The 14,100-nt window shown below is 32.2% G+C and overlaps 1 protein-coding gene across 2 annotated transcripts in view; it reads left to right on the top strand.

Moving 5' to 3' along the window:
* Positions 1–14,100, top strand: part of Ets98B (DNA-binding protein Ets98B) — a 65,920-nt gene that overhangs the window by 11,653 nt on the left and 40,167 nt on the right. The window contains exon 1 of one of the 2 annotated variants that reach the window (XM_076417810.1): positions 6,215–6,322. The exons of the other annotated variant lie outside the window; for it this stretch is intronic. Within the exon in view, the coding sequence (XP_076273925.1) occupies positions 6,302–6,322 (21 nt within the window). The 5' untranslated portion in view covers positions 6,215–6,301. Of the gene's footprint in view, positions 1–6,214; positions 6,323–14,100 lie in introns of those variants that run through there. 2 annotated transcript variants of the gene reach the window in all.

Below are 14,100 nucleotides of genomic sequence, written 5' to 3'. Positions count from 1 at the left end.
ACGATAATTCCAAATACAAAATATCATCGGTCAATCCAGAATAGCTACTAATACTAGTAGCTATCGATACTGAAGCAGAATATTGATGGCCATTAAGCCTTGCTGTGTATATAGAGGTATCAGCAAGGTATACTGTATCATAATCTGCTGGACAAGGACGATATGTTGCAAGGAGAGAATTTACAATAGAGAAAACAAAAGAATCATCATGTGGCATGCTAATACGTAGCCATACGTTCCAAGAGTTGAGTGAAAGATACTGGAATTAGAATATGAAGTTCAAACACACCCAGTGTACTAACAGGACGTAGCACCTTCACACTATCACTTGCTCAGATCGATGCAGTATAGCTGACAGGTACACGGTTATGAAATGTTGAAGAAGTCTGAAAATGGGTTAATTATTGGAACGCTGCCAAACCAAAAATCGTTCCTTCTACACGGTATCACCAGAAAATGATGGAAAATACTTTTGTTATGTGACAACGTTCAGAATACATGCAAGCACTGAAATCATCATGAACATATATTAGGGCGGGTTTCGACGTCCCCTCAACATTCTCAATAACTAGAGACCGCTCCAATCGCTAATCCAACTTAACAATATTTAGCAGTAATTATTTAAATATTCTGCATATTTTATTACAAACTACCTTTATAGGCACATCCTTTATAAAATTTACATTTCAAATGAGTGTACATATTTTATCGAATATATAATATAATGTCCGTCTTCAACAAGAACAAACATCTTCATTATCATTTTTATGCGTCTACGACCAAACAAATGCAGAATGTTAGTCACGAAGATTAATTTATTTTTGTTCTCAATGATATACAGCTATTGATCCATCAATAGCATATACGCGAAAGAGTCCCGAGCATTTGTGCTTGATTTAATTTAAAAACATTTTAGCACATGTTTTGTTGCAAGCTTACGGTACATATATTTTTTGACGGTGCTTTATAACTTTCTCTTTTCCTTCTCGGAAATCGTCAGTTATGACGCGTTACAATCGAGTTTCACCGAATTCTTTTTCGATTTTACATTGATATTTATGTAATGTTACACAAGAAATAAACCAACTGGAAACTTACTTTTTTCGCTTATTATGACTAATTTATATAATGTATAATCACTTAAAGATTGTTTTGTTGAGGATTCGGAGTATTAGGCATTACCTTAATTATGTTTGGTTTAGTTTTCTGTAGACGCTGATTCCATACGGCCAATAATATGTGTTCAGTTTTTTTACAGTTTACTCTTAAGAAACCGCAAAACTTTATTTCCTTTTGCCTTTGTTAAGTTTATCTTAATTACATTATTAATATTTTGCGATTTGCATAACGAAACATTTCCTCGAATAAGTCGCATGCCGATTTTGGGTTTCAAACTAATTGTGTACTAATTCACTTAGAATTTTGCAGAAGTGTACTAATATGAATAATTAATGCATACAATTTAATTTTTACATATTTTTTCAAATATATAGTTTTAGGAAATAGCTTTAGATGACTTCTAGCGGAACGGTAAGCAAACTACAAGCATTTTAGTTGGGTCCTCATCTAGTAGAGTTTACAATTCTATCTTTTTAAACATTTGAGGCTGTCCAAGGTCATTTAAGTCGAAACTTTAGAAGTATAGCTAAAACGTAAATTGATTTCCGATGACGTACACTTTTTCTGTGGAAATCTAGATGGCATGTGCATGTGAATTTATTCTTTAAAAGAACTGAAGAAAATATGTAAATAATTAACTGGTGTATCGATACATTCTGCTAATTATTACGTGAACTCCAATTTACTTCCTACTCTTGCGATAGTCCCGTGTTCGGCTGGGGCATAGTCGTAAATTTATGTTTCTGGTTATAAAAAGACAAGATTAGAAAATCTGACAAGGAAAATGATCCCAGTTATGCTAGTAACCAGGCTGGGTAAGACCGGGGGTAATCTCCAATTTGGTTACTCGCCACCAGTCAGTAGGCCTAATGCCGATGACTGTGGTTCAGAGCCGTTTTAAGCAAACTCTAAAATATAAAAAAAATTATTATGGGACTTATTCAGTGCCCAATAATCAACCATATTTTTCCATTTTTTCTCTAAAAATATAATTTAATTACTGTAAAAGTTGAATGAAGGTGAAAAAACTATGTTAACAAGCTTCGCTGCAAGCAAATTTCCACCATTAAGAGATGCAATATCGGAATAAATTGTAGTTGAACGGGGCAAAGTCCGGACTGTATAGTCAATGTTTTAGAACTTCTAGAATGCAAAAGTGGTGTAAATTTTGACTGTGATATCTACATAAGCCATCATCTCCATCAACACTACCCAATTTTCGAGGATCTGCGCTGCATTTTTCTCTTTTAATTAAATTAAAATTCAGATAGCAAAATATGAAAATGTTCTTCTAGAGCCTTTATTTTCAAAGTGAAATAGGACTGTGTAAATGAATGCGGTTATCTTTAAATATAGGATACTCTATAAACTCTTACCTTTCAAACGCACTATACAATGACTTTGTTAAATAGGTAGATATGCGACTTTAAAGCCTTCTATTAGGAAAGTTCGAAATGATTGTCCCCCATTTGACATTAATAAATATGCCTTTTATTATTGCAAATATGGACTAGAGCTAAGTTTAACAATGACTCAATTTTTTTATTACAATTCTTAATTACATTCTTAAAATTTAGGACAGCATTAAATCCTAAAAATAAGAGTATAGTTTGATAATTCACTGATGTTTTGAATTTTCCACGCAGTAACTTTAAATGCGTTACAAGTACCCTGAACAGCCATCCATTAATAGATTACTGTGAATTTTCTAGCAAGATGCGTCATTTAATATGAATTTGATAACTACTGGCAGTAGAAAACCGCTCGAATTTAACAAAAACTGTAAGAAGTTTCTTTTATGTGCTAATTATTTCATATGCATTATTTCAAATGAGATTCCTACATGAAACTGAACTAAACTTGGATACATCACAAAATACCAGATATTAAAGCAAAATCAAAACAGTTAGTTTATTTTGGGAAAAGTACATCAAAAAGGGTTATTTATTATAATAACAATTTAAACGACAAAATGATTGGCACTTTTTGAAGTGTTCTAATGTAACAGAAGTTGTAAATTCTCTTTAGATTAAATTTATTGAATTTTTTTGCCGACATATCTCTTGTTCGACATGTTTTAGGTAGTATTACACTACTAACATAAGTATATGATTCAAGTATGCTACCTTGAACGACGATGTCACATGACTTATACAGACGACTCAAGTGGTGTATTAGCCAGCATAGATAACATCAGAAAAATATGTAAAACTAATTGCAATTATAGCTAATAATATCAACATTCACCGTTTTGTTTATTTTAATGAATTGAGGATTTGTTTTTTTTTTGAATTATTTTTTAAATAATTCATAAATTTTAAATGCAACATAAACTAATTCTTAATAAAAGCTGCCAAATTGCAAGTATATTGTTGATATTCTGTTTTTATATAATCATTTCACTTTATGCTATGGTCTAGCAAGTCAATAGAAAACCTGCTATTCGCCGGCCATACCATTTACTATATCATAGTAAAACACATTTTATTGGAAATTTTTCGATACTATTTTTGTAGTAAGATGTGTCGTGTGCTTGAAAATAGGCCTCAGTTTCGCCGATCACCTCTTCATTCGACGAAAATTTCTTCCCAGTGAGCATTTCTTTGAGATCTGAGAACTGAAAATAGTCGCTGAGAGCTATATCCAGAGAATGCGGTGGGTGAGAAAGCAATTCGAAGCCCAATTCATGGATTTTTGACACGGTGTATTGTCTTGGTGAAGCAGCACTTTCTTTTTCTTCAAATGCATCCATTTTTCGGGATTCGGTACAAAAACGCTATGTAATAGTCGCTGTTGATAGTCCTTCCTTTTTCAAGGTAGTCAATAAAAATTATTCCATGCACACCCCAAAATACAGACGCCATAACCTTGCCAGACGACTGTTGCGTTTCCCAGGCTTTGGAGCCGGTTCATCGTGTGCATTCCACTCGGATGACTATCGATTGGACTTCGGAGTGAAATGATGGAGCCATGTTTCATCCATTGTCACATATCGACACAAAAACTCGGGTTTATTACGCTTGATCATCTTCAAACACTGCTCCGATTCATCAACTCGTCGTGGTTTTTGGCGACCCACATTACCCAGATTTTCCTTGCACCCAATTAATTGTGAATCTTATGATGTACACATTCAGTTGCTATCTTTAGAGTGTCTGCTATTTCATTCAGTTTCCATTTATTGTCATTCAAAATCATTTTGTGTAATTTTTTAATGTTTTCGTCTGTAACAACCTCTTTTGGGCATCCACTGCGTTCACCGTCTTCGGTGCTCATTTCACCCATCTAAACTTAGCATACCAATTCTTGATGGTTGACTTTCCTGGGGCTGTATCCGGAAACTCGGCATCAAGCAAAATTTTTGATTCAACTGTATTTTTCCTCTTCAAAAAGCAATATTTTATCAACGCGCGAAATTCCTTTTTATCCATTTTTCCACAATATGGAAAGTTGCTTCACTCAAAATGGTATAATTCACAAACTAATGATCCGACAGCTGTCAAATTAATACACGCATCTATCAGGGTTAGGGCTAACTAAAAAACGTATTGATTTTATTCTAATAGCGCCATCTATGCATCAGGCCGGGGACTTTTCAATTGACTTGTTATACAGTTAGAAAATTATTCCATTATTTTTTTCTGATTTCTTGAGTATTATGAGTTATATAATTTTGTATACATAGTAAATTATTAAATAGTCTGATGCTGAAGCATACTGGAGCAATCAGTAAACCAATAAGAGTGTGAAGCGTTTTACGGTATACTCTTTGCTACAAGAAATGTATGTTATAGATAAACGACTCCTAAATCAGTCATTTATTAATCAGCCTCAATTTATATCATTAGTGTGAGAGAAGAATAGATTCAGAAGTTCCGATGTACCTTTTTTAATTTTTCTTTTTTAGCATTATGCTATGAAAAATAGTTTGCTATGTTCTTTGTTTTTATGCTTGATCCAAAACAATCATCTGTAACAGTATTACAGAGTAGGTTTTATGAATTCTTAGAATTATATATCCTACTACCTTCACCGGACAGTGTTACATTCAAAATTAGGTAACTCTAGAGCTACGAATGTTTTGTTTATTACACCGTGATTGACGTTTAAAAGTGTTAGTAGTTTCTTTTTGGTATATTATTTCACACATTATTTTGGAAACTACTAAGCGTCTTCTCGTTAGTTTCCGTAAACTACAACCAGAAATAAAAACTAAAACGGATTTACAGTTGTAAAAATAGTCTTTTAGTATAATTTCACGGGTATACACGATTTTGGACCTGAATAGTGGTGAGATAAATTGGGGACTGAATGCAAATCAGCAGCCCCAAATATTCAATAAATTAATTATTTTACTTTTTTGCCATTAACGATTATTTATTGAGTTAAAAATATAAAGTAGAAATTAATAGAAGTTGAACTGAGTATATTGTACTACTTGGGATCTAATTCACACCGTACGGTCTAATAATAATCGGTCATCATGCTTTTGTTCCAAAATCTTTGGTATCGCTTTTCGATTACCGCTATATCGAGAAAAATTTATTTGAAAGTATCCACTGCACCTTCATTCAGCAGTTTGCTTTTAATTAAATTTGCACGGTAATTTTGCAGGTATTAGTGTTTCCAATTCGATGACTTTGCGAGTAATCCAAACACTGGAGTTGTATTTCAAAAGATTTATGTTTCCTAAGTTAATATTAATATATTTAATAAAATTATAATAGTTAATTAAATATTCCATATTTAGTAATTTATAACCTTCAATCTCCCTTTGATAGCGTTACAGCTAAAACTGCATGACAACGGTTGAATGTTATGTAAATGGTTAGGAACTGAATTTCCAAAAAAACCCAAACATTTTTTTGCATCGACATCTGTCCGCAATGTAAATTCGAACGTCTTATATTTAAATAAGATGTGACTATGCTAATCCTTGTAATAATAGTTAGATTGTAGCTTGTCCGCGAAAAATATATACGTGTTTGTTATAAAATATAGCAGCCATTTATCACACTTATCTCGGGATGACTTAAGTTTTGATAAAACACTGTTGGCTTAATATAAATAAGATTCGATCGAGTTTGTTATCAGTTCTGATTTCGTTTTTTTGGTGCAAACATTCTATGCCAATCTGGATACGTTTCTAGAACAGTCTGGTGCATGTTCTATTTGGCACACGATGAACATATTAATGTTTCAGGTAACATTCTTGTTTGTTTGTGTAGTTGTTACTTACAATATCTATTATTTTTTAAAAGCTTTTGAATATAATTTTAATATAATCTAAAAAGTATATTATATATGTTGGAATATATAAGTGTTAATTTGTCTAGGAATGAAGACATATTTATTTTTGTTAAAATATTTTAATTCGGGAGAAAGAAGTGGCAGCTTCCTGGATCGACAAAGGCGCAAAGAATATTGCCAAATTATTTTCAATTATAATCTAAACGAAATCTTATAATATATATATATATATATATATATATATATATATATATATATATATATATATATATATATATTTATTTATTACCACCAATTACCACTAGCGCGAATATAAATTATTGCATGTTAACAGGTCAATTGAAATGTGCCCGGCCTGACACATAGGTGGCGCCAGTAAAATTAAATCCATATGTTTTTTAGTTAGCCCTAACCCTTAAAAGATGCGTGTATAAATTTGACAGCTACCGGATCGTTAGTTTGTGAATTATAGCATTTTCAGTTAAGCAACTTTTGTTATTGTATAAAAATGGTTAAAAAGGAATTTCGCGTCTTGATAAAATATTGCTTTTTGAAGGAAAAAAATACAGTTGAATCAAAAACTTGGCTTGATGTCGAGTTTCCAGACACTGCCCCAGGAAAGTCAACCATCAAGGATTGGTATGCTAAGTTCACCACTTCTAAATGGGCACCGAAGACGGTGAACGCAGTGGACGTCCAAAAGAGGTTGTTACCGACCAAAACATAAAAAAAATCCACAACATGATTTTCAATGGCCGTAAATTGAAATTAAATTAAATAGCAGACACTCTAAAAATATCAACTGAATGTGTCATACATCAACATCATATCATTCACGAATATTTGGGTATGAGAAAATTCTGTGCAAAGTGGCTACCGCGCGAGCTCACTTTTGACCAAAAACAACGACGAGTTAATGATTCGGAGCAGTGTTTGAAGATGATCAAGCGTAATAAACCCGAATATTTGCGTCGATATGTGACAACGTATGAAACATGGCTCCAACATTTCACTCCGAAGTCCAATCGACAGTCATCCGAGTGAACGAATATACGATGAACCCGCTCCAAAGCGTGGGAAAACGCAACAGTCGGCTGACATGGTTATGGCGTCTGTACTTTGGGATACGCATGGAATAATTTCCATTGGCTGCCTTGAAAAAGGAAGGACCATCAACACCGACTATTACATAGTGTAATTGGACCGTTTGAAGGACGAATTCGCCGAAAAACGACAGCATTTGGATAAAAAGAAAGTGCTGCTTCACCAAGACAATGCACCGTGTTAAAAATCTATGAATTGGGCTTCGAATTGCTTCCTCATCCAAATTATTCTCCAGATCTGGCTCCCAGCGACTATTTCCTGTTCTCAGATCTCAAAAGAATGCTTGCTGGGAATATATTTTTGTCGAATGAAGAGGTGATCATCGAAACTGAGGCCTATTTTGAAGCAAAGGACAAATCGTTCTACAAAAATGGTATCGAAAAGTTGGAGCGTCACTATAATCAGTGTATCACCTTTGAAGGGAATTATGCTGAATAAAAAAACCAATTTGGCCAAAAAAATATATTTTAATATGATAGGTATTAATAATGAGGACCATGGTTCGGAGCCTACGTTAAACTGTAGGTCCAGTCTAGTTAAATCCTCATTGGTAGAAAGGAGGCTTTAAAATATATCAAAATAAAATATGTTAATGTTTCAAATAGGGCAGGGCGGGGTCACTTGATCAGGTTTTTGTTCAAATCAGCATAGGATCGAATCAAAGTGAATTATATTAAGATCAAAATATTTTATCAAATCCGTCGTTTACTATACTAAATGTACTTTACAATGAAAAAAGGTATGTGGCTCGTTAGACCCCACAGACAGGATCTGACCACCATTGAAATACCCACAGAGATCACTTGAGCCAATCGATTAATACCAACATTTACACATCGGAAATATGGGAACGTCATATAATATGAGACACTTCATAGAAATTAAAATAAAACTTAAACTGCTAATTGAAAAAAAGGTCACTCTCAAAGTTCATGCAAAAACATAATCACCATTCACACAAATTAATATAACGTGAACCCATTGACTGCATCTGGCGCACTGCACTTACTTTTCTCTTGGAGGACTGTCTGAATAAAATTCGACAAAATCTAGACAAAAATCAGCGCTTAATTTCTTTCTTCTGGATGGATTTTTTTTATTAATTGTCTAAACAGAATGATTCTTCATCAGACTATGAGAAACTTTTACAAATTGCAATCTTTTTACTTCTGGCACCCAATTTTCAACATTACGCATTCACATCAATCACAATTTCCGGGCTGAGTCTAACGCAATGGTACAGGTAATAAACTAGACGCCACGGCTCAACAGCTACAACTCAACACTTTTTATTGATATATTTTATTCGTATATTTCTTATTCAATCATGAAGCTAGTTTAATCTTCTCGATTTTCCACATCTACATCTATTTAATTCCTACATAAAATGTAGTGCTTAAAAGAGATGAACTGATACTATAGCCCACAGCGATTTAAAACTTGTAAGCTTTCCTTTCGATTTTTAATAAAAATTATTCTGTTTTCTGGTCTGAGGATTTTTAGGATTCTATTTTTTCATTTGTAAAATATAATATTCACTATTCTCTATTCAGGTATATGGCTCAATTTTTCTGCAAAATGTATGGTATATATTTGAAACTTCAAACGAAATTTTTGTTAAGTATGTGAATTACAGTAAACAGAACTCCCAAAATTGGCCTCCACTACCATTTATATTGATGTCACGTAATCACTGTACAAGAAATCTGTAACGAATGAATTTATTGAACCCCAAACATTGCATTCAAACATTCAAACTCTTGCAGTTTGTGTCTATGGATTTGTTCCTCATCTTTGTGGTGATTTATACATCTTAATTGAATTACTCTATTTCTAATAAAATCTCGGATAGGAATATGTCATTTTAGACTGTGTCTAAGCTTCAGAACCATGAAGAAACTCTCTCTTCCACAAGCACCATTTTATAGATGTCAACAGTCCGATTAAGTACTTAAACTCCTGCAGATGATTTCTCAGTTGTCAATATTTTGTTGCCAAATTCTTTATTAATTCTCAAGCCACTCCATCAGTGTAAACTATGATCATGAGGAACAAAAACTGAATCAGTAAATATAACAGAATGTTACAAAAATGTATGCTATGCTATGTATAAAAAATACAAGTAATAAATTGTTTATTATTGCTTGCCAAGCTAGCAAAGAATAACAAAAAAAATAATTTCGGAAGCATTTATATCAATAAGTAAACATATTACAGCGATAACATGATATTGAATTTTTGCGTCAACCTGTAAAAATCTAAAAATCTCCAGTGGTACTATTTTTATACTCAGTATCTTATCAAGCATTAATTAAGTTAATTATCGGAAATCAACAATTTAAAATGCCCGTGCAGTTTTTGGAAATTTATATCACCGCGAGTCATCTTTATTATTTATAATTTTTCTCATTATACTCTTTGCGTATACACTTATAGCACATATATTAAACCATAAACTTTTAAAAAAGAACAAAAAATGCAAGTTGATGACCCAAGATTTAGAGAGCTGGATCAAGATGTGTTTAAGAAGCTTTTAGATTCATTCAAAGTATTACAACTGACATATTAAAACCAGGATAATCAAATGTTGGCGAGATAATCAATGAATATTCTCGATAAAGCGTCATATTCATTTGATGTACCTCTGTGTGCTTTTTTTTCCTACCTACAAAGCTTGAGTTGCCACTTGCAAGAAGATATTTTGATAAATGTTCTATATATTCGGATAAATTATACGTACAGAATATATGATATTATAAAATATGATGACGACGAAATAAAACATAACAAATAAACTTATTTCTTCACAAGAATTGTATAAAAATATAATAATATTTAAATATGTTAACAAACAATAAAATAATAAGAAACAATTTTTGATCTAGTACAATAATGACATCAAAAACCATTTCAAAGAAAATCCCATGTTATCCATTTGTTTAAAGATAGTAGCTGTATTGTTGTCGGAAATTGATAAATCCATTTTTAGTACACCGACTCTGACATTGTTGAATAAATTGGCCGTATTCGTCAAACCTTTCATCCATTAACAAACATTCCTTAAAAGAACGTCCTTCAAACAGTTCAACGCCTGTCTAATTTTAAAATTCGCCTTCATTACAAATGAATAATTATATACGTAATAACTACAATTTTGTGTAATGTTTTTGATGAAAATTTCATGAAAAAATTACGTAATTACAATATAGGACGATATGGCTGAGATAAGCCGGTTATATTATCATCTAATAAAATAATTTAATACATTATAGCGAATTTGTCGCTGTGACTAGAGCTTATGATAAAAGAAAAGAAATTATCAAACAAGTCTTAATCTCATCTTTTGCCACGTAACTTGAATGACTGGGTATATAATAGTTTGTTATACCCAGACGTTCTTTTTTCTTTTCGTATATATTTATATTCGTACAGAAAAAATAACACTATAAAAATTCTTGTATCTCAACAGTTGTTTTCGTCTGTTTTTCGATATGTTGGCCAGGTTGTATATGTTATAAACTATTATCTATTGAGTATAGTTTTGACATAATGAATGATCAAATTGTTCTTCATTTCTTTCTTCATTCGGAATCCATTTGTAATAGATTAATTGAAATACTGAATACAATATTGCAACCTAATAGAATTTTGTGAACCAAATGTGACTTTTAATTGTTAGATTATTTTATTTTTAATGAGTTTTGTGTACAAAAATATTTAATTTCGTTGTCTCTACCATAGGTAAATTTAATTTATATTGAGACATTGCTTTGTTTGATAATTGTGATTGAGAATCAGACATCAAGTTTCGTAGTAACAATGCTTTATTTATTGAGGTTGTACAGATTTGATCCATTGTATGGGATATAGGATAATATGGGATAAAATTAGAAGGAACAGTGTTTGGAGGATATTGTAGTTAGGATGGAGACACCTGTTTAAATCTTTCTCTGTACTGTTGCACATATTTATTAAGATATGACCAAAATTTGCTAAGTTAAAAGTTTAATTTACCTATTTTTTGCCAAGAAAAATGTTTATTGCAATGCTTAAGTTTAAAAAAAATTACTTACTGTGACGATCTCCCATGGTGGTTTGGTTAGGTTTGAACTTTTTTGACGTTAAATTTACTGTTCTTAAATGTTTTTGAGCCTACTCACCGTAACTTCTCCCACATAAGATAGCTTAATTCTATACTTCTCCAAATACATATTTCTTAAAATTTAAACAATTTCCGGGAAATGACGCTTATTCAGTCTAAAATTTTTTAAAATATACACTGACACAAACAGCTAGGTTTTTAAATTTATATTGTTGAAATATTATAATTATTATGAGCAAGACGATTATTTTTCCAGTTATTTTTTATATTCCGGGATTTAATTTTTTCAAGGGGATATTTAAAAATATATTTTGCACATTTTTTATACAATACATTATTCCAAGTGTTTCCCAATTGATGTTTAAAGTTCTTCTACCATGCTAACTCACAAAACAATACCTTTCAAATCCAACAATCTCTTCCTTGGTGATTGACTATAATGTGGTGTCCAGCATGTATTCCTGATAAGTTGTATAAAACGGATAACTTATCTGTTAATAAGTCACTCAATAAATTGTGCCGCCTTCTTTGTTGGATTTAGCTTCTATTGACTAACTACTGTCAATATACTACTATCAAACCTTTTAGATTCTTTACTCATAAGAGCTAGTGTATTAGCGTTAGGGAATGTTATATTTAAATGTTTAACTGCTTTAAATAACTTAGGATCATTTCTGTTTTAATATAATTCATTCTTTCACTTTTAACGGGGTTTTATTGAGAAAAATGGTGTAATATATAGTAATCAAAATATTTGTTTCGAAAAACCGATACTGCCATTTCGAAACCATGTGCCACACAAGCCACAATAAGTGGTAATCAAAAGATGCTATGTTTGGTAAGTTTGCTGGGTGCCGCAGAATATCCCCTTCAGACTACAACGGTACGTTCTTTACAACTTTTGCCACGTGTGGGCGAGCGTTACCATGCAACAGGGTGACTTTGCGCACGTTACTCGCTATTGCTCTGCGATCTTTATCTGCAGTAACAGTTTCATTAAGTTTTAGCTGCTCTTAATACACTACATCTTCTGATCCCATCATACCCACACCAAGAATTTTTAGCCACATATTATTTATCGAAGTGGATGACTATCCTGGAGTAAACCATGATTATTTGTACATAGGTCTATTGTAGAAGATCTACTCTTCCTATGCCTGAAATGTTTGGTCAGTTTTAGGTGGGTTCTCGTCCGAAAAGTTTTCCAATTCATTGGTTATTTTGCTTGTGAACCTTTGTACCACCACTTTTAAGCCGTTAAAATAAAATCCATACAGTTATAACATGAGGGAGCAGCATCACCACAGGTTTCTGGAAGAGTGTGATTTCATCAGCAGATTTTTTTGAAATTTTTTAGCGTTGCATGATTAGCATCTGTATAGAATGTAAAACTCGGAACGCGAAACGGAAAACCAAACCAAACCATCAAATTTAATAATTAGGTTGATTAACACTTGTTTACGTTTATACTTTTAGCATTTTTCCCAAGAAATGTCGTCGAACAAAATAGATGTAAGTACCCGATGTAAAAAAAATTATAATTAAAAAACTACTATATCCGAAAAAGTTTTTATTAACCTAGTTACAATAAAACGTATACATACCAGATGGAATAACTTGTTACTATGTAGCCATTCTGATTCAATTCAATAAATAAATCTTGATCTATTATATTGCAATTATTTTGTAGAGCAATTCAGAACTAACATTTCTATTCTGTGCTTGACTTATATATTGTTTAAAATTAGAAAAAATAGTCATCGTTTTTTAGGGAATTCCTTAATGGCTATCAAGTGCAGAGATATATATTCTAAATGTCATCAGTTTACAAAAAAAAACTATTATCGTATTTTAACAGATTTAGCAAATTTGAATGGCATCGAGCGTGCGTCCTCTAAAATCCCCATCAGATGGGAATATTGCATTCGGTACGTCATTATGGAAATATACACACCCGTATTAATAAGAAATATGTACACAAAAAACAGTGCTGTACGTATTACGAAAGTCTGACGTAATATGAGTGTTAACAATCAGATTTCCTACATAAAAAAATCCATTAAAAATATCTCAGACAAAGACACAGCTACACATTGATCTCGTGAATTATCGTTGAGTATACAGTGGTCGAGAAATAATGCTCGATCTTCGGTTCGAACAAGTTTAACACTATAGTGCGAAAATTTTCGGCCATATCCCGAAACTTTGAAACAAAAATTCCGTTGTCGCAAAAAACATTTACGTCTGAAAACGGATCTAAGCACCTTCCTGTATTTTTACGGATTAAAAATTTTAATATTAGTCAGTTTATCAAGGTGAACCAAAATACCAAAGTCTAGTAAAGAACGTGAGACAGAGAAAGAGAGAGGAATGGAAAATCCGTAACGTTAAACAAAGACAGCGACCTATTACGAAGTATTTTTTTGTACAGTGTGTGCATAATGATACGGTGCGTAAGACATTTTTATTTAAGAAATTGAGTGAACAGTTTCAGTTTGTGGTGATTCTAAATTCGGCATTTTTTA

Source organism: Rhynchophorus ferrugineus, unplaced genomic scaffold (assembly GCF_030347505.1).
Source record: "Rhynchophorus ferrugineus isolate W39M unplaced genomic scaffold, kcgeb_rfMv2 rfM11, whole genome shotgun sequence".
NCBI classification, from domain to species: Eukaryota; Metazoa; Arthropoda; class Insecta; order Coleoptera; family Curculionidae; genus Rhynchophorus; species Rhynchophorus ferrugineus.
Note: the sequence above shows the minus strand (reverse complement) of the source record. Positions and strands in the feature narration are given on the sequence as shown.